General features: G+C 49.0%; 2 protein-coding genes across 3 annotated transcripts; one reads left to right on the plus strand and one right to left on the minus strand.

Annotated features, from left to right (window-relative positions):
• Positions 1 to 213: 213 nt before the first annotated feature.
• On the minus strand, positions 214 to 22,061 carry LOC144140979 (uncharacterized). 2 transcript variants are annotated; one of them, XM_077672464.1, is made up of 2 exons: positions 21,516 to 22,061; positions 214 to 2,543 (listed from the first exon to the last, which is right to left on the minus strand). In XM_077672464.1, exons 1-2 carry the CDS (start codon positions 21,855 to 21,857, stop codon positions 612 to 614), a joined length of 2,274 nt encoding a protein of 757 aa, XP_077528590.1. In that variant the 5' UTR covers positions 21,858 to 22,061; the 3' UTR covers positions 214 to 611. The 2 variants fall into 2 exon arrangements, with proteins under 2 accessions (XP_077528590.1, XP_077528591.1); XM_077672465.1 differs by lacking the exon at positions 21,516 to 22,061 and adding an exon at positions 9,191 to 9,977.
• LOC144140966 (uncharacterized) lies at positions 8,581 to 9,180 on the plus strand (the record flags this gene model as incomplete). The annotated part of the gene is made up of 1 exon (XM_077672446.1): positions 8,581 to 9,180. A coding segment is annotated over exon 1 (552 nt), but the record flags the coding sequence as incomplete, so codon positions are not given.
• Positions 22,062 to 24,009: the final 1,948 nt, after the last annotated feature.

Here is a 24,009-nt window from a genome sequence, read left to right on the forward strand (position 1 = left end):
GTTCAACAAAATCCCCAGTTCTTTTCTCTTCACCTATTAAACCACCACCACCACCATCACCAGAGACCAAAATTTCAGAGCTGCCTGGGAAATAGTACTTTGCCTAGCGGGGCAAAGGGCACCAAGTAGGTTTTTCGTCTTGTACGCCCTTTTCACTCGAAACTATCAGAGAAAGTTTTCAGTTACCCCATTCATTAAAAAAGGGTTCAAACCACAGATTCCACGCTTTATTTCTCTTTATACATACACAAGGGAAGCGGAATGTCAACAAGACAACGTTGTGCACCCACTTAATAAATAGAAGCCCAATGAAACAACACTCCAGCTTCAAGAACCCGGTAGAACGAAACAAAATGAAGTAATATGACCATTTAAAATAAACGGCATGTTCATGCATTCTAAAATTTCCCTCCGAAAAGTCGCGTCACTTAAACAGCACTTATTCGTTCGTCCATATTTTGAACAAAAAATTAAAGCGGAATAAAAAAAGTAAAGGGTTCAGAGTATTAGCCATCATTTCCCAGCAGAAGACAATACGGCGAAGCGAAGGCCACCACACAAGACAGAAGCAACACACGCGGCAAAGAATTGTTCGCACTTCAGGAACTAGTCTACTTCACCTCAAACTTTAACAAAAGTTTGTCTGCGGCAGTGTATCCTTGATCGTCAAAGTACACGGTTTTGATACTCTTAGGACCAAAGAAAGGGCCTCTTTCATCGTCGTCGCCGGGCTTCTCGTAATTCTTAACTTTACCTTGCCTCGTGTCTACGACTAATGTTCGCACTTTTCCTCTGTCTGTCGGGTGAAGAATGCTCAGCACGAGCTCTTTTTGCATGGGCCAGTCAACGAAATCATCGTAGTCGCCCTTGCGCAAGCAGAACGACATATAAACTCGAGGCAGCCCTTCCGTGCTGTCGACCTTGATGCCGGGAGCGATGCTGTACCCGTAAAATAGGCAGACAATCGGTACGTAGTAGAGGTACACAGCCGTACCCTCGGCGACACCTTTTGCCCTGAGTTCGGACCAATTGTCTATAGTCCATTCAACGGGACGTGAAGTGCGAAGAACTTCCTTTATGAAGAACCTTGCGGCGTGTAACAGGAGATCGATCTTCTGGGTCAGCCTGTCCGGCGCAATGACTTCGGCGTCTTCATCGCGGATGGTTCGAGCTCCGCTGCCTTGTACCAAAGTGAGCGCCATATTGCGCATCCCTTCTTTAAGTTCTTGCCTCAGCGCACCCCACGCGGTGGCGTGCGCGCTCATGCGCGCTTGGAGCTCCCCGCAACTGGCGGCATGACGGGGAAGGTCTTCCGCGACAATCTTATGAAGAAGCTCCTTCACGTCTTCCATTCCGGCGACGATTATGCGCAGACATTGGCCAATAGCGTCCTGTTGGGCACGAAGAAGGGATAGACTGGGCTGGCTCGGGCCAGCAGGAATTCCGCCTCTTCCCCCCGCGCCGTTGGCCCTCCCAGCTTCAGGGGGGTCGATGTTTGAAGCATGGCATTCTTTCACTGGTCCCTCTGAGCTGGCAGGCTTGGTATCTGCAGTTAATGGCTTGTCTTCACTGCCCACTGTTGGCGTCATAATCGCAGAAATACCGGCCTTTACCACATCCTCAATTTCAGTGCCTTCGATGACGACGGCCGGGTTTTCTGTCAAGGCTGGGTCATCCAGAGGAGTGGCTAGATCGGAAACGCCAACTCCTGGCACCGCGCGACTTTCCCCCTGCAAATCGTTCGCACTCTCTCTCGAAGATGCCGATGGGACTCCAACGCCAGCGCTTTGTTGGGGCGGCACAGTATCGGCCACGGCCGGGTCGGTGGTTTGTCCCCCGCGCACATTCTCGCGGGCCACGTCTGGCGTGCAGACGCCCCCGCCATGCATCGTTCGGGAACTTGTACCGTCTTGACCAGCTACGTGTTGCTGACTTTGGATCATTAGCGCATCTATGGACTCGCAAGCTACGTCGATCTGCCTGAGCGTTTCAGTGTACTTGGATAACTGCGCTCGTCTCTCCGTGACGCCCGGGTCCGGGTAGCAGCCGACGTTCTCGCTTCGATCCCAGAGCGTAGCTGTAGGCTGCGGGCGATCTCCCACGAAGACTTCCGCTGGCTCGGCCTGGAACTCGTGCCCCAGTTCAGCTGCACCGGTGCTCGGACCAAGGATTGGGGAGCAGCTTGGTGCGTCTAGAGGGCGTTTCGGAATTGCTCCACTCTGATATGAAGTAGACGCATATTGCGAAGGCCCGATGCTCCCACTTTGTTGGCGGTGCGTGGGGGCCTGGCTTTCCAGGCTGCCCTCGGGAATTCGGGGTTCCGTTTTCATTTCTTTTAAGGCGGATATATGTGAACTGGAACCTCTTTCTGTGGCTCGGTCGCAACATGATGACAGGTGAGCAACCGTGTCTCCGTTATTGACCACTCGGTAGCAGTGCCGGCAGATCACGGGTTGGTACCAGCAACCCAAGTGGAAGTGATCGAGGACCTCGAGCAACGGCCCGGAAGTCTCGCAGCCATTGTCAACATTCCAGCATAGAATCTGCAAAGGTCACAAAATAGCAAAGTTGCTAAGTATTGATGAAGATCGCCGTAACTTTTGCACCTGTTTTTTTTTTTTTTTTCATTTCGAGGCGAATTGTAAAGCTGTTCTAAGCCGATTATCTTGCGAATTGAAATAAGGCATAAGAATAGACGACTAAGGGTTTCTGTAGGTTATTGAAAGGCTCATGAATTCAATCATAACCTACATTTTAGCAGCCAGTACCATGCATGCAATTAAAGTCAAGAAACAAGGGTCAATTCATCGGATACAGCAAGCCCAAAATGCAGCCCTGGTTAGGCTAGTACAGTCGAACACGGATATATCGAACTCCAAAGGGATCGCGAAATAGTTCGATATATGGAAAATTCGATATAAAAAATATGGGCTCCGAAACCTCAGCTGTGGCGGACGGCCACTTACCGATCGGCGCATCCAAGAATGACAACTAATTCCGCACTAACGGCGCAACAGAGGCTTTATTTGCGTGAAAAGAAATCGCTGATCTTGGCCTGCTTCTTCGTCCTGTACATGGAATTAAAGACGCTGGTCTCGATCTTCTCGAGGCTATCCGGGTGTGACAGCCCAGTTCCTCCCATGTCGCCGCAACTACGTAGAATCAAGCTGAACGCAGCTGTCAGTTCACCGGCGGAGTACGATCGTGTAGCCGCAACCTCGTCCGGACGATCTTCGCCACTCGAGCTACCAGCCTGGGTTCCTGCAACCGCAGCTACGATATCCTCGTCACCGACGCTCGCAACAGCCTAAACATTGCTGTCAGCGTTCACGAAGTCGCCAGCAGACAGTCCGGCTGGAACAGCAGCCGGGAAAAGGGACGACAGCTCGCGAAACGTGTCGTCCCTGCCCTATTCGTCGTCGTCGCCGTCTTCGCAAGCTTCCGAATGTTCGGCCGTCACGAAGCCTGCCTTCCGGAAGCAGTTGGCCACGCTCTGCTTTAAGCTGTTCCAGACCCTCGTCATCATGTGTATGGCCCCCAGCTGGTCAACTTTAAGCTCGGTACCTACGCGGAGGTTCATCAAAAGCATATCGAGGGGTCGCCTCCTGTACCCAACCTTGAACGACTTAGTCGAGCGGTCGAGCGGCTGCAGCCTGGCTGTTGTGTTCGGAGGCAGAAACTTGAGCTCTATGTTGTCGAGCTCGCAGGTGGTTTGGTTGGCCGAGCATTCATGAGAAGGCAAGCGTGACGCTCCGACGCCCCGGCTTCTGTCCCTGTTGGATTTCGGCGAAGGCACTAAGCGACCGCGGAAATCGGGGGTGCAGCGACCGCCGAAGAGCACCTTCCAGCTTTGGCGGTGTTCGATATACCAAATGTGGGGAAAAATACCGTTCGATATAAACGTACGAATTCCTATACTTTTACACAGACTTTTCAAGGGGATAATTCATGAGTTCGATATAGACAATAATTCGATATACCCGTGTTCGATATATCCGTGTTCGACTGTAGTAATCTCGCCTGTGGTGAGGACACAGGAGCGATTCCCTTTAACTTAGCGCAGTCGTCTACCCGATGTAATTTTTATTATGACATCAGCGTCGGCCGGTTATACATCAGTGCTCTATACTGGCGGAAGGCCCCGTTATGATCATGGTGGCGGATCACGCAGCAACAAGCATGCACAGAAGTCTGGGCCAGCGTCGCTGTTTGGTTGCTCGACGCGCGCGATACATCCTCCCGCATAGCCCCCAAGAAGTCACAGGGTCTGTTGTGTTGTTCCTAACTCGACTTGAAAGGAAAAGACTGAGTCGTGATGCATTAAAGGCAGACATTAAGTGCAGAGCACTTTAGGGCCGCTCCTTGACGTCGTAGCTCGCTCGCTGTACCCAAGTAGAGCCGACGTTTCGTCGTAGCCGCTGTCGTCGTGGCGTAACCCAGAGGCTTGGAAAGGCAAACGATTTATATGGTCATAAGCGTTCGAAACTCTTAGTAACTGTGATTGAGATTTTGTGCATAGACCCAAAAAGTACATATGTATCAGCATCCTTCACGGACTTAAAAAATCCATCTAAATTATATATGCAAAGAGTGCACCCTTTATCGCATTGCTTACTATATGAACTTTTGTAAAGTATTCCATGAAACTGCTAATGGAGTCTGCCATGACAGATGTACTGTTACAACTGGCATTTGTTGTAATGGCGAATTAATGTACGGTTGCGACAGACGACAGCATTGTTGCCACGTTTTGTTGTGACGACAGGATTGCCTGTCAGTCCACTTGAATTTTGTTGTGACTACAAGAATGTTTGTTGTAACGACAGATGGGCTTGTTGTTACGAGCCTGTCGTCTGTCGTCATGACACATTTGCTGTTGTACACAACAGCTGGGTTTGTAAGGGTGACAGAAACAGCTGTCGTCGCGACACAAATCTTGTTGAGACGACTAAAGCTTGTGTCGTACAACGGATATTTTGTCGTTACAACAAGAATTCTTGTCGTTACAACAAGAATTTTTGTCGTTACAACAGAAATTTCTGTCGTTTTTTTCGACTGGGTTGTCATACATCTCTCCGTTATTTAGCGCAAAGAAAACTTTAGGTACATTTGAGGCGAAATATACGTAATTAACCGGCAGCGCCTGCGTTCATTTAGTTAGGAACGCTCGTTGGGTTGTTTTTCACGATCGTAAGCGAAAAAAAAGGCGGGTAATTTGATTTGCACTGGGTGGTAACAGTTCGCGGATAACGGTTCTACAGCCATTATGGCGAATTACTGCTCTACACTTCCGACAGCTTTCACATTGAGTAGAGCGGCTGTAGTTTTTTTTTTTAACACGAAAGGGTTTTATTCCCGGATACACGAAGATTTCTTTGACGTCATATCCGTCACGGAAGGGACGTCAGTACAACGAAGCAAGCGGCCTGTAAAGGGTGTACCCCTGCACACACGGTCTTCTTGCGGGGAAGCAACCTTTAGTACTAACGAGTACGTTATTCGTTTGTTCGTTTACTGGTATATTTTAACCTGGAAGTATTTTAGGCTAGGATACACCAATATTTCACTGATGTCATATCCGTCACGGAAATGACGCCAGTACAACTTTGCCGAAGCGACCCGGCAGCGGGACGTCGCACGCCAAGCACACCCACAAGGCAGCCGTCGACACGCAAATCATGCTCAGCTGCAAATTTCGCTGCACATTTCACTTTCGTGCTTTACCGATTCCTATGAGAGAGGAATCAACGACAGTTTTTATTTAGTTTCATGACCTGCGATGACTCCGCACAAGGCTCGCACGTGCCTACACACGTTGACGCATTTGTAGACGTGTACTCCCTTTAGCGGAGCTATTTTCCCGTCCGCTGTCGGCAGACCTTCCTCTTCTGGCGTGGCGGTCTGCCGGCAAGCATACAAATTGACGTTCGCACAAATTTGTTGCCATCGACATTTCTCCACTGTAATTACTAAGCTTAATCAGCAACGTTAATAATCTATGTACCTTTACCTTATTTACCTTAATTGGTTTAGCCATGTAATACCCGATATTTCGCTTTAACTCACTAGAGGCGTCCAGTGGCTCCACGCGTTTTTTAAGCGTTAAGGAATTCGTGCGGAGAGAGGGAGCAAGTCATCGAAGGCAACTGTGGATATTTGTGCGCGCGCGTGCGCGTGTGTGCGCGCGTGCGCGTGTGTGCGTGTGTTTGACAATTCAGAGGCAAACTTCTAAAAGCCAGGCGTGTATCTGACCGACGGCGAAGAATTGCAAGGCGTTCCATAGCGCGAGGTGCGCTATAGCACGCTTTTATTCACTGTGACGGTAGGCGTGGACGCCAAGGTCGACTGAACGACGAGACATGCAAGGCTTTGGCCTTAATAGATAAGACCGCCACGAGGCAAGAATTGCTCCAAAACGGACAGGAGTATAAAATTTTGGCAGTTTGTGCTAGTAGAATGTGAGCAAATCATGCAAGACGATGTGGTGAATACTGTAAACTCTACATACGGCACGATGGGTCACAATACGCATTCTGTACAACATAAAAATCATGTCTGCGTGTTCAACAGTCTGAAGACTGGCCAGGTGGAATGGCTTCAAACAATACCTTATCTAGTCAAGAGCCCACTACGACGACCAGGAGAGCTCAAGCAGTGGCCGATACAGAGTGACCACTCGGAGGAATGAAGGAGGGGGGGGAGTGTATATGCTATGTTTTGGCATGTTCAGAACACTGGAGAGGGGACGATCGCATACTCACTGCCTACTGAATGTTGCTGTGATGACGCCTTTTCTTGCTTCCAAATAAATGTTTGCTGTGAGCAGCGCTTCATCAGGTGTTTCGTCTCCTTTTTGTGCGCTTGTTTCCTCGCTTTTTAAGGAACTATGAATCTGTGTCAACTCGCCCAACTTTGCGTTCTAACGGACTTAGCAAACGCGCCGTACCGGTGGGTCTGGAGAACAGTTTTCGGCAACATCGTACACATGTGCAGTGACTGAAAGGTGAGATTTTTCTTTAATTTTCACCTAGTACGCCTGCACCAGTTAAAGGAATTTATTTACACATTTGGGCCGACAGTGAAATGGTCGCTTCCGTAAATGTTAGTGTGTCTTTCCCACTACACGGACAGCAAGAACGCCAGAGACAGTTTCCAAGTCTGAAGCCGAGTTGTGCGCAGTACTACAATATGCTCCTTGCTTTTTCTTTGGTAGACAAGCTTCTGATGAAGAAAGAAAAGGTCCAATAAGATGACCTCTGACATCGCTTCATCCACACCTGCAGAGAGTTGTGTGCGTTGAAGTAGCCCAAGAAATCTTAAGGAAGCTTCTATGAGGAATTCTCCCATGTCGGGTAAGCATTCTGGCCTTATGCAGACCTAGGCTTTCTTATATGGTTCAATTAGTGGAGTAAAACTTCACTGCAATACACGAAAACAACATGGGAAAGCCCACGTTACCAAGAGCATTCACTAGAGTTGGTTTGACTGCTGTGCACCATTATCTGTTAATGTCGTCAATACATCTATACGCGAATGCATTGCTGGGAAGACATTTCTTCAGGGACAATATGAGCAGTCTTGCGCAGGGCGTCGAACCGGAACTGAACCGAAAACCGAAACCGAACCCGAAGTTTTGCCCGGAACCGGAACTGTACCAGAACCGATTTTTTTCCGCCATTTTGGAACTTGTGCATTTACCATTAAATGTTCAAGTAGTTCGTATACTGAGGAACCTGTATTTCGAGCGTGCTCAGATAGGCGGTGATGAGTGCGGAGATGTTTAACGAGTCATGAGCATATTGTTGCTAACATCGTAAGAATTAACCTGTCCCGCAACCAATCTCATTGGTATTTAGTGAGATATCACTTGATGAGTTGAGATTAGTTGATTGATTGTGGGGTTTAACGTTACACAGGCGATGAGGCGCGCCGTAGTGGAAGGCTCCGATTTAATGTTGACCACTTGGGGATCTTGAACGTGCGCCGAAATATCGAACACACGGGCATTTTCACTTTTCGGCTCCATCAGAAAAGCGGCCGCCGCGGCCGGGAATCGAACTCGTCAACTGCATTAACCGATAATGGAAGTTAATAAGCGATCCATAATGGAAGTTGTAAGCACGGCAAGACCGATGACATTGAACAAGGCCATTGGACATGACCAATGACTGTTTGACAATCAGCGTTAACATTCTAAACAACAACATTGAAATCTGGCTCCAGCGTTGGCAACTATGTTTAATCAGGCATTTATTTCTGGAACTTACCCAGAACAGTTGAAAATTGGAAGTGCGGGGCCCATCTAAAAATGAGATTATTCTAATGACGTCGCCAATTACCGTCCCATAACAACTGTATCCTGCATCAACAATATTTTTGAAAAATTAGTAGCGAAGCTGTTGTATTGAACAGTTGTGTTTATGTAATCTAGATGGCGCTAGGCAAGCGCCTTGTGACGTCAGCTGGCACAAGCATTGTATATACTCATCACGGACTAATAAAAATTCAGGGTTGTTCGGGGCACGGCGAATGCGGTTTACTTCGAGGTGCCTCCGGCGTAGTCGGCAGGGCATGCAAGGCGATACAACAGTTGGCGACGAGTGGTGAAGTAACCGAACGCGGGGAGCTATGAGCCTGCACCCACCGCCCGAATTCCTGCCGACGCCGGGGAAACCGGCAATTCCTTGGACGCAGTGGCATCGCGTTTTCAAGAATTATCTCCTAGCATCGGGGAGTGACGCCCACACTCCTACGCGCCGGAAAGCTTTGTTACTGCACTGTCTGGGTGTGGAAGGACAACGCGTTTACTACGCATTACCGGAGCTGAAGCCGTCGACGCCGCCTGCAGCGGAAAAGGAAGAAAGCAGCACCAGCGACGAGTACGAGGCTGCGGTGGCTGCATTGGACGCCTATTTCACGGCCAAAACGAACGTCGTCGTGGAGCGGCATCGGTTCGGACAACGCACACAACTGCCCGGGGAGACCGCCGCAGCATTCGTCACGGCGTTGCGCGAGCTGTCATCGAGTTGCGCCTTCGGTGAGCAAGTTGACGATTTTATTCGTGACCAACTTGTAGCGAAAACGTGCAACCATGTTCTTCGGGAACGCCTACTTCTAGAGGGCACTTCACTGACGCTCGAACGTGCGCTGGCTATTGCAAACAATATCGAAGCAGCTACGAAATACTCACTTGAGCTGCAGTCATCGGCTACGAGCATCCAAAAGGTGGAAAAACGTCAGACGCCATGCCGTACAGAATCACGATTACCGCTGCCGGAGCAGCACAAGTCTTGCTTTCGTTGCGGGTCTTCACGGCATTTCGCAGATTCCAAGTCATGCAAGGCGCGTGATAAAACATGCAGTAAATGCGGCAAACGAGGACATTTTCAGCGTGTCTGTAGGAGCGGCATGCCAGACGAGCGGGCCCTCGCTGTCCGAGAAGTCGATACCTGCAGTACAGCCGGCGACCTCAACGTGTTGCTTCTCGCCCGGCAGAGCAATGCAGGAATACACAGAGAAGTCGTCGTGCTCGATGTACCCATAAGTTTTCTCGTAGACACGGGCTCTGCGGTCTCGATTCTGTCGACCACCACGTATTCAAGGGTGAAATGCCCTCCTATGCAGCCGACATTAGCGTCGCTTAACGATTTTTCTCGCCGCAGAATAAGCACAGAGGGCTGTTTCACGGCGCCAGTCATCTTCCAGGGTCGGCATGCCGAGATACTCTTCTATGTCGTCAAGGGAGGTACCGACATCCTCGGCATCGACGCCATTGAAGCACTGCGCCTGCATATCGACGGTATGTCATTGCAATGCACTCACATCGCGCAAGCGCCACAAGGCCTTGATCCTGAACTGTTTTGCCAATTTTCGCATTTGTTCGATGGGAAGTTGGGACTGGCAACAAAGTTTGTTCACAAGGTCAAGATAAGAGAAGGCATCACGCCTGTCGCTGCTAAGTTACGACGATTGCCATTTTCGGTGCGAGATCCGGTACGCGAAGAGCTGCAGCGCCTTGAGCAAGATGATGTCATAGAAAAGGTTGATGCGTCTGAATGGATATCGCCAATCGTAGCAGTTAAAAAGAAAAACGGCAAGATAAGGATTGGTGTCGATCTGCGCGAACCGAACAAAGCGGTTGTTGACAAATTTCCACTGCCGCACACGGAAGAACTACTGCACAAACTGCACGGTGCAAGGTACTTTTCCAAGATTGATTTAGCAGCCGCATACCACCAAGTACTGCTGAGCCCTGAAAGCAGGGAATTGACTACCTTCATAACCGATAGTGGACTGTACAGATTCAAACGCGTCTGTTTCGGCCTTGCATCGGCACCGTCAGCTTTCCAGAAAATGATGGTCACTATTTTGCAGAACTGCAAAAACACTTTGTGCTACATCGACGATGTCATCGTGTATGGAAGCACACAAGAGGAACACTTCAAGAATGTGAAACACGTTTTGCATTTGATTTCAAAGTCGGGACTGAAGCTGAATGACAAATGCATTTTCAATGTACAAGAAATAGACTTCCTTGGTCACAGGATCAGTTCCAACGGGATACGCCCCTTGCAAAGCAACATCGACGCTATCAAGGCTGCGCCAGCACCAAGAGATAGCAGTACCCTGCGCTCATTTTTGGGCATGGTAGGCTATTACGCAAAGTTTGTGCCTGATTATGCGGTGCTTGTCGAGCCTCTTCGCGAGTTGCTACGGAAGAATGCCACATTCACTTGGAATGATGCGAGACAAGCTTGTTTTGAGCAGCTAAGAAGTTCCTTCGCCGCAGGATGTTTACAGCTATTCGATCCTGCAGGTGACATTGTCATTACGGATGCCTCATCCATTGGTTTAGGAGCAGTGTTGCAACAGAAAAGAGGCGATGACCTTGCAACAATTGATTTTGCTTCTCGCAGGCTTACACCACAGGAACAAAAGTACTCCGTTGGGGAACTAGAAGCCCTTGCTTGCTTGTGGGCTTGTGAACATTGGAGAGTATACCTTTGGGGTCGCCCATTCACACTACGTACGGACCACCAGGCTCTGGTCACACTCCTGAGTACAAAGGGAGTAGGTCGTCGTCCATTCCGAATTGCAAGGTGGCATGCCAGGCTCCTGGCATACAACTTTACGATTGAATTCCAGAAGGGCGATAAGAATACGGTGGCTGATGCTCTTTCAAGGATGCCCCTCCCGGGTTCTGTGGAGGAGGACGAGAGCGGGGAGAGCGTTTGTGTGGTCTCAACATGCGTTACTCATGCGGAATTTGTCACTCTAACCATGCAGGACCCGCTGCTTCAACAGGTCAAAAATTGGGCGACTTCGACATGGCCTGCAGTGAAGATGTTGCCTGCCGAGGCAATTCCGTTCTACCGGGTACGGACTGAGCTCTCAGTCGTTGGAGACCTCCTGCTGCGAGGAGACAAGTTCGTCCTACCTTCGTTCCTCGTATCGCGGCTTCTTGACGCAGCCCACGAGTCCCATCCAGGAATAACAAGGACAAAGCAACGACTGCGTGAACAATACTGGTGGCCTGCTCTGTGCAAGCAAGTAGAGCAATTGATTGCATCTTGCGGGGTATGCCAATCAGTTGACAAGTCTGCAAAACCGTCGACTCCACCTCTGCAGCCAGTTGCATTCCCATCCGCACCATGGCAGAAGCTAGGGATCGATATTGTGGGCCCTTTTTCCAATGTGCCTGCAGATTGTTGCTTTGCCATCACGGCCATCGATTACTTCAGCAAGTGGCCGGAGGTTTGTTTTTCGGCGAAAGTGACTGCTGCAACAGTCATCTCCTTTCTGCGAAGCATCTTCAGCAGGGAAGGATATCCAGACGAGATCGTGACAGACCATGGTCCTCAGTTTACAGCCTCCGAGTTCGACAGTTTTCTCAAGGAACGCGGCATCACCCATGCGTATTCAGCAGTCTACCACCCGCAGGCTAACGGCCAGGTGGAAAGGTTCAATCGGGTACTCAAAGAGTACATTCAAGTCTGCACACGAGAACGTCGGCCTTTGAAGGAAGCTATCACCGAGTACCTGGGAGTCTACCGTTTCACGCCGCATGCCACCACAGGAGTAAAGCCTTCCGTCCTTCTTCATGGCCGTCATCCCAGAACAAAACTTGATCTTGTGGGAGCGCCAGGCAAACAGTTTTTCCAATACCCTCAGGCTGCGATGAAATCCGTCCGCAGCAGAGTAGCACAGAAGCAACAAGCAAGTAAGACCTACACTGATCGTCGACGAGCTGCGAAGCATTCTCCGCTAGCAGCAGGTCAACTGGTTCGAGTAAAGTTGCCAGGTCACGTGCCTAAGGGCGCTTTAAGCTACTCAAGCCCGTTCACCATTGTTGACTAATGCGGCCAAGACACCTACAAGCTTGACGATGGCCGCACCTGGAATCGGAATCGGCTGGTACCCTGCCCTCGACCAGTTACACCACCTCCAGTTGCAAGAACCTCTTCGCCGGAACCAGTAACACCGCTTGGCGAGCCTCAGCAGGAAAACCAGGAACAACCGGTACAGCCATCTGTTCCGACACCAGTTGAAAGGGACGTTCCAGAACTGAGGCGGTCGACAAGGCAAAGAAGACCACCATCGTGGTTTAAAGACTATCAGTAACATTAAGTGCTTAGAAGTTCCAGTTGTTTACTTGTTAGTGACTCTTTTTGAGGGGGGGAAATGTTGTATTGAACAGTTGTGTTTATGTAATCTAGATGGCGCTAGGCAAGCGCCTTGTGACGTCAGCTGGCACAAGCATTGTATATACTCATCACGGACTAATAAAAATTCAGTGTTGTTCGGGGCACGGCGAATGCGGTTTACTTCGAGGTGCCTCCGGCGTAGTCGGCAGGGCATGCAAGGCGATACAACAGAAGCACGTTAGAAACTTTCTAGAAAAGGTCCACATTAACGAAACACCGACATGGTTTCAGGAATAATTACTCAGCTAATGGCGCTGTTAACGCAGTTACAGAAAAAAAAATTAGTGCACTTCCACTCTGTGAAGACGGATGACCTGCAAAGCTGGACGCCGTCCACGGAGGGCACGAAACAAAACACGATTATCGTAATTATCGATGGAGCATATTTCCTAGCCAATTAGCTGAATGAACGTCTGACGGATTCAAGCTTTGTTCTTGCAGGTAAACATGGAACTGCCTGTGTCCTTCCCGCATCGTAAGCATCTTACTATTTTTGTAAGGCCGGTTTTAGACTGTTGCCGCAACTTTCGTAACAACTTTAAAGAGTGACGTCATTTCACGTCTCAGCCAACCGAGCTGCATGACATGGCATTTTTTTACGTCCGTAGATCACGATAAGGGTTTTGCGTCGGTAATCTGAACATAGCGTAACACACGAACCCAATCCGCTCTACCACTAAGGAATCCGGACAGGTCCCATTGGGCCGTTTAATGTCCGCGTTTAAATCTCGCACCAGCACAACGGACATGGCATCCATCAGTACGGGCATGAAACCCATAGCTGCGCGTGCACGCCTCCCCTCCTCCCTCCCACTATTCTCCACTACAAACCTGCGCACGCATAAACCGGCAACCAGTCATGTGCGCGTGCTTAGATGTGACAGGCGCCGTCGAAAATATCCCCAGAAAGCCCCCTGAAGAAGTGATAGTGGCTGACGCCGGCGTTCCAAGCGGGCAATTTGTTTATTTTTCGCAATCATCTGATAACCGCATACCGCTGTTGGCTGCCGACTGCGCAACTTATCAAAGGAGCTTCGGTTGAGGCGAGGCGGAAAATAGTTGTGAAAGAGGTGTCAGCGGTGGTGAGGAGGATCCCCGGAACGGCGCCGAGTAAATCTATCACACCGGAATGAAAACTGAGGGGGAGAGAGGGGGGGGGGGGGGGGTAGACGTACTGCTTTGGAGTAGAAGTAAACCAGGTCCTTAACAGTATGGTGACATAGTTGTTACTACACTTCTGGATATCAGAAAAGCGGCCAACTCTGAACCACAACATACTACCGAAAATTAGAACGCGAGGTTCAGCCATTAACACCTCCCGCAGTTATCTGTAGACTGGAAACAATTTGTCCAAATAGCGGATAGCAAATCTCAAAGCTGCCAGAATGGGCGTTCAATTACTTTGCGAGCTCGTTAAAACACGCCAAAGTTGTTTTGTACACGGATGATACACCCCTTATGATCTCCAGGCAATCTTTTCAAGAAGCAGAGCTTCTTGCTAGTCAGGAGCTCCGGCCGCAACACATTAATGTGGTTCAGAGCTAATAAGCTCGTATTAAACACTAAAAAAAGAACGAGATTTATAGTATTGGCGTCGACACGCAAAGTAGAGCGCGGCATATCTAACTTGAACCTCGGAGAAACAATAGAGCAGGTTTCCACCCATAAATGTTTAGGTATAACTTTACATTCGTTGCACTGGGCTCCTGTAGAACTAACACAGAAATTCGCATTTGGCTGTTTCTCGCTAGTAAAGGCACGCAAACACTTTCTCGCCCATGTTTTACGCTTTATTTACTTTGCTGTGTTTCTCTGCCATTTTACTTACTGCATTTAGTCATGCTCAGCTACACACCTTACTGCAAATCGCTATGTGTTATTCGGAAAAGAGCCATTAGAAAAATGGCCGCAGCGCCGAGAAACGAGCCATCAGCTGCGCTATTCACCGAATTTAACATATTGCCGTTTGATAGAGTCAGAGACTATAAAGTGGCCTAATTATTCACAAAATACTTGCCGTGCCACTAAACACTAATTACACCCAAGCGCAATATACAAGGCACGCTGAACATAATCTTAACCTGCCGAAAGCACATAGTGTATATGGTCGGCGCCTCTTACCGTTCGTGGGGCCAAAAAGTGGAAGAACATAGCAAATTATCAGAACATTAGCAAATAATTTGCCGCACCTAAAACGTATGTATTGAGAGACGACGGTTGGCGTGACCCTTTATTTCAACCCTCGGGCCAAGGAAGGACCCAAGCTGTGGTAATGATTATTTTCAGGTGATGATACCGAGCCAATCGGGGGGGGGGGGGGGGGGGGGGGGGGGGCTAGCACTGATAGTGGGTGATTATGGAGAAGCGCCGGTGACGTAACCCAAAGTACTGGCGTATAGTCACAGGATCTCGCCGCAAAGTAAACCAGAACCGTTATTTTGAATGCAAGAATCACTATAGTGAACACACACTAAACCGTGTAACATCCTGCCAATTATTTTACTTGTGTGCCACATTCTGTCATCTTTGCCCAGGATTGTACTTGTGAAAATACTTTCGTGATGTTGTATTCAATACTAGCCGTGGGTGCTATGCATCCAGGTAGCTCATCAACGTGTTTTTGTAACGCATTTTGATTAAATAAACTATTTTTTTTTCTGTTCTGTTCAATCATTGCCGTTATTGTGACTAGTTTAAGGATATTTAAGGCAACTGAGTGACCAAGAGCCTGGCTTGGGGCAGACTTCTGCCGTTTGATTATTGCTTCCCCACCTCGGGAGCACAGCCGCCTTTCAGAAATGCAGGGTGTGGCATGAAGTTTCTATAGAGTTCAATTGCGTACAGATCACTTAGGATTTTACTTAGGCTCGTATACAGTTCTATCGAACGACGTTTGTGCTGGCAGTAAGCTTTCGAGCTGGTCGCGACGGGTATGGGCATATGCGCGGATGTTTCGCTTCATGTCCCGAATTACATTTTGGTGCAGTGACACGAGGAGTTCCTTTTCTACTGCGGTTGCGAGTGCGGCGCCGCTGTTTTGGGGCCTGCAGTGAAGGCGCAGACATTGTCGGACAGTTGCAATCAAGTTTCGACTACACGGCATCTTTACGGCGCCCACCTTGAAGAATGCTGCGAACACCGAGCGGTACGGCGAAGGTGGAAAACAATTCAGGCATTCACACGTCTATGCCCCCCACGACCTCAGAAGTACTGGGGCAGGTGGAGCTGGACCGAAACGAGCGGTCTCGCTCCCGACGGCGTGGCTGACTGACTATCGCAAGCACTGAGGGCTGCACATACGGTGCGGCGATATCCTGGCCTGTCGTGGTCAACCCGGCGGAGCAGTGGGACAAAGTCTCTCTGCTCACCTGGATCGGCGCCGAGACCGGACACCGTTCCATCCCCCGGCTACCTGCGCGGCGTACTTCCAGAACCTGCAGGCTCTCGCGGCCTGATAAACCGGAACCTACGCTGTAAAATGCGCTGCACCGTGCTAACGACTCTCAGGCGAATGGGATACGTTGACTATATATTCTCTCGTCGCTTCGCCGCGCCTCTCTTGGCAACCCGAGCGCATGCGGCGCGCATTTACGCTCTTTCTGAAATGCTATCAAACACGAAGCAAGTCTGGTGTTACGAAACGACACGTGCAGTACAAAGCGGTAGATTTACAACTTTTTTTGCCCGAAAAAAAAATGTGGCAAGGGAAACAAAGGGTTGAGGGGAGAGCCCGCCCCACATGAAAATTCAGAACCAGATGATGATGCCCTCTCCACGTGTGCACTCTCAAGCGTTTTACTGATAGCAGGCAGTCGCGGCCCTTGGCGCGCGCACACACTGGAGTATGCTTCGAACATTTATCTTCCTCTTCAAAATCTTTGTTTTCAAAGTTAGAGAATATTGCCGTGAACCGTGTATGGGTTTGTTTGTTTGTTTGTTTACTGCCCGGCCACGCTCGGCTCTGTTAAAGGAGCCATGAAGAGTAAATACAACTTCGTGTAATTTGAAAAAACTAGGATTCAGTATCTCACTCAGCTCCATTACAGCCACAAAAGATATTTTTTAACGAAAAAAAAGCAAGTATTTAAAAACTTTCAAATTTTGCGCCACAGTGACGTGTTACGAGCAAGAGTGATGTCATACGGGCCAACAATAAAATATAATTTTCAGTGCGTTAACTGCACGTTAGCATTCAAGTAATGCGGTCAAATGGAACTAGAGGCCCCATTACAGACGTCCAGTCATGTGTCGTCGCGACAGGTCAGTTAGGCGGCCGCCAATCGCACAAACAAGGTTCTGTGACGTCATAGAAAAGTTGCGGGAAATTGGCTAGGGGGTCGCGACTGCTTCACACGTTTTCTTTAATATCTCCGTTATTTGTTCGAAGATTGCGATGATATTGGTATCATCGTTATCGTTATTGGTATCATCGTTATCGGGACTAAGTAGTCTTTCTAATAAACCCGACTTGTATTTTGTCTTCATGGCTCCTTTAACTGTGTCCCAAGCGAAGCGCGTTTCTATTCTTTATTTTCATGCCGCACGGGATATCTCATTCAGATAAGCAGACTGTTTCGCCCTAACGTCACTAGCCCAGAAAGATCTTATTTGATCTTCAATGTTCTGGATGTAAATCGACGGTTCCGGAAACACTCGCGCTGAAAGAAAAGCCTGCAGAGCAGACGCCGCGGCATCCGAATTGCCGACGCTCGCCCGCATGCATACATCACTTTGTTGACTGGTGCTTCGCCGCATGTGTATTCTTTGAGTTGTTAGGGCAGCACAAGTTCGCTCCAATAAATGTGTTTTCCTTAAAGACAACTGCGTCGTCTTTGGCTTCGTGACGATATCAATTTCATATATTGCATACCTTGCAGTGATAGGCCAACTTTCCTAGAGCTTGAAAACGCATCGCAGTTACGACGGTGCTTTTTTATTCAATCGTTCGGTCACCTCTCCGCCTGCTGAGTGCGCTGTCTGCTGCAGGACAAGGAAACATCACACAACAGCTTGTTGGCACTCGATTCGTTGCGAAAGCTTCCTTTGCTTTTCTACATATGCTAATACGTGTCAGTGGCGCTGCAAATAAAACTTTCACATCATGTGCCGCGCAACATAAGCAAGAGCTCCAAAAACTTTCACAGTGCGTGTTCGTGCCCTCTTCCCTTGTGTCCTTTTTAGCGCTGTTACTTGGTGTAATGTCGTACCAACTTGCCTGATAGGCCGCTCCAGCCGCAACTTTAAGCGATGTGGAACACGATGCAAGTATGGCACCACGCACCGCTATGCTTCGGCTGAGCGTCGGACCTAGCCCTTAGTCTTTGTTTCCCTTCATTTCTTTAATCATCTCTTCACAAACAACAAGAGTGCGTGGATGCCTGCTGCCTGTAAGCTTGACGACTTGACAGTCCAAGCTTTCGCTGCCGTATGGTTGTATGATGAAAGCGCCTGACGACGAATGTGCGAGCGTGCCGAGGGTCAGCTAAAGAGGAAATGATAGAATTTATCGCGACTGCCTGGTATCGGTAAAACGTCCGAGTGTGGGCGTGGAGAGTAGATCGCAATCTATAGGTTTTCCCGATCAATTTAATCCAATCGCCGTACAATTTAATCCAAGCGCCAGCCAATTTAATCCCAGTGGCATATAACTTAATCCAAGTGCCAACCACTTTAATCCAGCTGTCAGAAGGTTGTTCAGGGGTGTTTTGGGCGGAATTAGGCGCAGATTTGCGGCCTTTGCAGCGCGTGGTGTGAAGAAAACGTGGTGTTCCTCGATGCCTTATGTGCAAAATATCATATGCGTGCAGCGTAATGGACATTTACTCACTCCCGCAGACCAGGAGAGCGGTCTCGTTTGATCCGTCGGTGGCGTGTGGTGATCGTCTGCGAGATCGTCAGAAGTATCGTCTGCTCGCGTATTGTTACTCCGGCAGATTTGTCAGCGTATTTTTGCGCGAGCAGACACTTATGTAGCCAGCAGGCGATATTTCTGAGGATCTCGAAGACGATATTATAATTCTGAAATAATGCTTAACGCTGCAGAAAAGCATTCAATTATTGAAAATCACAATGCAAAGGGCATTTAAGTAATGTGTCTTTATCAAGCTTTTGAAGGCATTGTTACGCGAAGATCAGACGGTACTTCTGACGTGTGTTATCGACGGCACTCTCGCAGACGATCAGCTCACAGCAACGGTGTGCGCGTGTTAGTAAATGTATATTAGGTAAGCTGTTCGCGTAACATATTTTGCACATAATGGATCAGGAAACACCACGTTTTCACCACACCACGCCCAACAAAGCCCGCAAAGCTGCGCCTAATTCCGCACAAAACACCCCTGAACAACCTTCCGACAGCTGGATTAAATTGGTTGGCACGTGAATTAAATTCGATGGCGTTTGGATTAAATTAGAGGGCACTTGGGTTCAATTGGCTGGCGCTTAGATTAAATTGCATGGCTATTGAATTATATTGAGCGGGAAAACCTGTAGTTTTGAATTTTAATGTGGTGCGTGTTGTTTTGCCCTCCCCAGTATTTGTTTAATGCCGTTGCCAGATATGTATCGGTCGAAAAACAGTCGTGATTTGCATTGTTTGTGTCGTTCTGTAACCTTACTTTTGCTTTCTGTTCTCGTAGTGCTTCAATTTCTGCCAAAGATGAAATTTGATCAATAGGGTCGATCGCTTTTGAAGAAACCAACAAAAACCCGACCGCGTTTTAAAAAGGCTTCATTTCTTCTTTCAAAGCAAAGCCCAAAAGTCGTTTCATATATATTTCACGTATATATTTCACGCTAGGTCTTCGTTAATTGTGCAAATCGAATCGTCATTCTGCCTTATGGTGACCGCAAAGGAACGCGATGCACGGAAGAAAATGAAGAATTGCACCTAATTGTGTGGATAGTGTGGACAGTGCCGTTAACCGAAGGCGAATTGATTGGGATAAAAACCGCTTTTCTTCGGGGGCAGGGTCAAATTGCGTGTCTTGTTATAGCGGGGTAAGCGAGAGCGGTGATTCAGTTTGTAAAAACTAATACCCCCCCCCCCCCTCCCCCTTTAATTGTGATCCTGGCTGTTAAAGGAGGCCGAAAATATTTGTCTTGAAAACGTCTAAAAGGTCACGTCTATAGGTTACCGCTTAAAAGACCCGCGATTCCTGCAGACTCTTGAACTTGATGAAGCTAGGAATACTGAACCAAGCTGAAATAAATTGCGGAACGTAATGTACACGGAACGAAACAATTTACCGGTGTGAGGGAGGTATTACGGCAAATGCCTCAGAAACAGCGATGGTTCCTTATATCTCCCTCGTGCTGCGATTCGGCGAGTTGTTGCCCTTGTCAGGTCCGTTACACTTGGTTTAAGTCCGGATGGCACCATTGTAAAGCTACTGCAAAGAACACACTGATGAAAGTATAATTATTAAGGCTGCGCTGCCAGCCGGAGAGGTTGGAGCGGAGTTTACAACCTGAGAAAGAATACGCATAGGTACACCCGCCCAATTTTTTACCAATATCACGGGAGCGCCGACTGTTCGGTCGATCAGCGCTGCGTGATGGAGTGATACGGCAAACTCGGCGAGAGTAGCCGCCATGCGCAAGCCGCTGCTACCGTCGTCTTCTAGGCTGTTCCAAGAGCAGAGGGCCACCCCCGTATTTTGTTAATCGCTTATCAAACTGCCTGCCGTACTCGAAATTTTTCTTGAAGGCCAGGCACGTGGCGCCAATTGAAAACAGAGGAATCAGCGTTGCCGAACGAACCTTGAGCTGAACGAACTTTGCGTTCTGAAACGCTTATTACTCTTTTCAGTTGGCGCCACGTGCCTGGCCTTCAAGAAAAATTTCGAGTACGACAGGCAGTTTGATAAGCGAATAACAAAATACGGGGGCTGCCCTCTGCTATTGGAACAGCCTAGCAGACGACGGCAGCAGCGGCCTTTGCTTAGTGCGCATGCGGCTACTCTCGTCCAGTTTGCCGTACCACTCCATCACGCGGTGCTGATCGACCAAACGGTCGGCGCTCCCGTGATATTGGTAAAAAATTGGGCGGGTGTACAAAAAAACAGTTTTCAAGGAGCATTAAAGATACTAAGAAAAAAAACTGGGTGAAGTTATCGCTAAAGATAGGAAGGAAAAAAAAAACTGGGTCAAGTTATCGCTACACTAGCCTGCGAACTATAATTTAAGGCCACAGTGTGGAGTCTCAAAAACGCCAACGCGGTATAGATAGCACGCACCCTGTTAGCTTAAAGAATTAGTGCTGTTTTGAGGTCGCAAATACGGCAGGCTCGAGATTTCTCGCAAGACACGCAACGCCACGAGATTCTATCTCTTCCACACGCACACAGAAAAAGAGCAGCTGGAACGCATGACGAAGAAATTACCTGAATGTCCCTCCTACACGCTACATGCAGAAGCGCTAGAACAAAATTAGCACTGGTTTTCGTACCTGTAGTGGTTGACTGGCCGTTGGTAGCTAGTATACTTGTATGCCCTATGTGGTATTGGACAACAGCGCTGCTTGGGAATTTACGGTCGTTCCACTCCAAATATCTTCATGCGCCCTTCCGATACCATATATGAAATATTCCAGTTGTATACTTGGGGCTTGTCGCCCCGAGGCTACACGTTGCGGTATGCCGCTGTGGAAGGCTCGAGTTTAGGTTATATCTGGCCATTATTTACAATTGCACTTCGAAATACCGCATATGCGGAGGCTCCCATCTTTTGTTTGAGAAGTACGGCCTGTTGTGCTGGCAGTTGCGTGATCAGCAGCGGACGAATTGCGCAAGCGCGCCAAACAGTACTTACGTCTCGCATGGCCAGGTCCTCGATGGTGTACATCGCCCATCCGACATCATGCTCGGCGAAGGCTTCGCCATCGAGCTTGCAGAAGTTTCGACCCTGGAACTGGAAGTAACAGCTACCGCAGACCAGATGGCAACAGGGCAGTAGCGCTATCGACGAAGGCACCAGGCCGCAGTAGTTGCACTGTCTGTTCCCAGGCAGTGGTGCCAGGAAATGAGTGCTTTTCCAGTCGAAGCTTCTGCTGAAGCCGTATAGCGTGTATGTCCAAATCCGTCTTCTTCTGGGCGGCTTCATACTTAGGTCCGGGGTCGTCGTCTGGGTGTGATCTTGGTCTGCCGTCGCCATCGCGCCCGAGGTCCGCCGCTTGCGTTGACGACGCTGACCGAGGCTTCTAGTGGGCGCCAACTAAATGCTTAGTCGGAGGCAGCACACAGCAGTGTTCCCTCAAATTTGATATGACGCTCGAGTTCGACGTCCTGCGGAGCACTCGTTCCGCACTACGCAGCTACGCATTCCTACAAGGGGAGGAGTACTCAGCTAAAAAACACATTCGCCACCTGTCCGCAAGATGGAAAAGCTGCACGCATGCGTTGTTGCTTCACGGTACACGCGTGATACCTGTCGATTACAGTGCGCCAGGCACGTGTCATCGCGCACATATACACAACGCCAAGACGGGCTTGCTCGCGTATAGTACTCGGCCGCGAAAGATGTTAATAAGAAGCGCAACTAAGTAAACAAAAACAACAACGAAACTGCCCACGCAGTGCAATCAGTTATAGCGGCTGTCCACAGTCTAAAGCAGATGGGCATGCGTTCTGATTTCAGGAGAACGGCCATATATACATAATTATTGCAACATTCTTTCCCGGTGCAAACAGCTGCGTGATCACCGCTGCATCCTATCCGAGATTCCCCGATTTATCGAGTAGATTACTTGGGTGTATATTGTATTTCATTTATTTACGCCTTAAAGGCCTGGGGATATTACATAAGGGACGCAGACACGTATTACTCAGCTTCAAGAAAACTAACTTAAAAAATACAAAAGATATTACAGAGGTACAATAAGTATAAGTGGCATAACGACAACACCAAATTGCAGCATAAAGAGAATACAGTAAAAAGGTACAAATGATACAACAGCATCGAAATACATGAACACATTTCCAAGGTACAACCTGGGGAATATGGGCGGTTAATTCGACGCGGAAAAGTTTGCGGTATTTGCGACGCGGAAAAGTTCGCCATGAGGCTGCGGTATTTTCCATACAAAATGATGTAGGAAGAGATGGAAAAAAGGCTAATTTGGTTAGCTTGACGGTGCTCCCTCGTCCTCGAATAGTACAGAAATTATAGTACAGAAATTCGTAGCCTTTGTAATTCGTAGCCTACAGAAATTCGTAGCCTTTGATTCGGTGTCGGTTTTGTGGCGCAGTGGGAAGAGCACCATGTACCTCGCGTTCCGCCCACAGGTAGTGAATGCGTTGTATCAGCAGCTTCTTGACGTAGTTTGAATGAGTCAAGGATATAAGGCGCGTTCGTAGCCTTTGATTCTGTGTCGCTTTTGTGGCGCAGTGGGTAGAGCACCATGTACCTTGCGTTCCGCCCGCAGGGTCGTGGGATCGAAATCAGGCGCCGGTAACTGTTATTTCTTTTTATAGTGTAGGGGGAGGCTGGCTTCCTCGGACACCGACGCACGGGTGACATCGTGAGTTATACAAATGCTGTGCATTTAAAAAAGGCCGTCATCTTGCATAGTAAGGTTTCAAGCGAACCAGGTGGACGACTTCGGGCCGCGTGCGTCGTCGTGATGTTCCGGAATCACCATCGGGGATCACCTCGTAGGTAAGTTGGCCGACACGTCGTAGAATCTGGTAGGGTCCGAAATACCGTCGCAGAAGCTTCGCACTTAGTCCGCGTCGACGGATGGGAGTCCAAACCCACACACGATCCCCAGGGTGGTACTCGGCGTCTCGGCGTCGGAGGTTGTAGCGCCCGGCATCCACCAGCTGCTGGTCCGTTGTACGAACTCGAGCCAGCTGGCGGGCCTCCTTCGCACGCTGAAGGTATCCTTGGACGTCGGCGTTGAGGTCGTCGTCTTCTACGTGCGGAAGCATGGCTTCGAGCATCGTAGTCGGCCGTCTTCCGTAGACAAGCTCGAACGGCGTCATCTGCGTAGTTTCCTGGATAGCCGTGTTGTACGGAAAGGTGACATACGGTAGCACTTCGTCCCAAGTCTTATGTTCAACGTCGACGTACATTGACAGCATATCCGCGATTGTCTTGTTCAGGCGTTCCGTTAGTCCGTTCGTTTGTGGGTGGTACGCCGTCGTTCTTCGGTGATCCGTGTTGCTGTAGCGTAATATCCCTTGCATCAGCTCCGCAGTAGAGGCGTTCCGCGGTCCGTGATTAGGACTTCCGGGGCTCCATGTCGCAGCACAACTTGGCTTATGAAGAACTTTGCGACTTCTTGTGCAGTCCCCCTTGGAAGAGC

This window comes from Haemaphysalis longicornis, unplaced genomic scaffold (assembly GCF_048455015.1).
Source record: "Haemaphysalis longicornis isolate Haplotype H1 unplaced genomic scaffold, Haemaphysalis longicornis Haplotype H1 scaffold_58, whole genome shotgun sequence".
NCBI classification, from domain to species: domain Eukaryota; kingdom Metazoa; phylum Arthropoda; class Arachnida; order Ixodida; family Ixodidae; genus Haemaphysalis; species Haemaphysalis longicornis.

Excerpts from the sequence above, each read along its gene's own strand:
- LOC144140979 (XM_077672464.1), bottom strand. The coding sequence starts at position 21,857 with ATGGCGACGGCAGACCAAGATCACACCCAGACGACGACCCCGGACCTA. Across the intron at positions 2,544-21,515 it reads AGGACCTGGCCATGCGAGAC|ATTCTATGCTGGAATGTTGA; the intron begins GTAAGTACTGTT and ends TGACCTTTGCAG.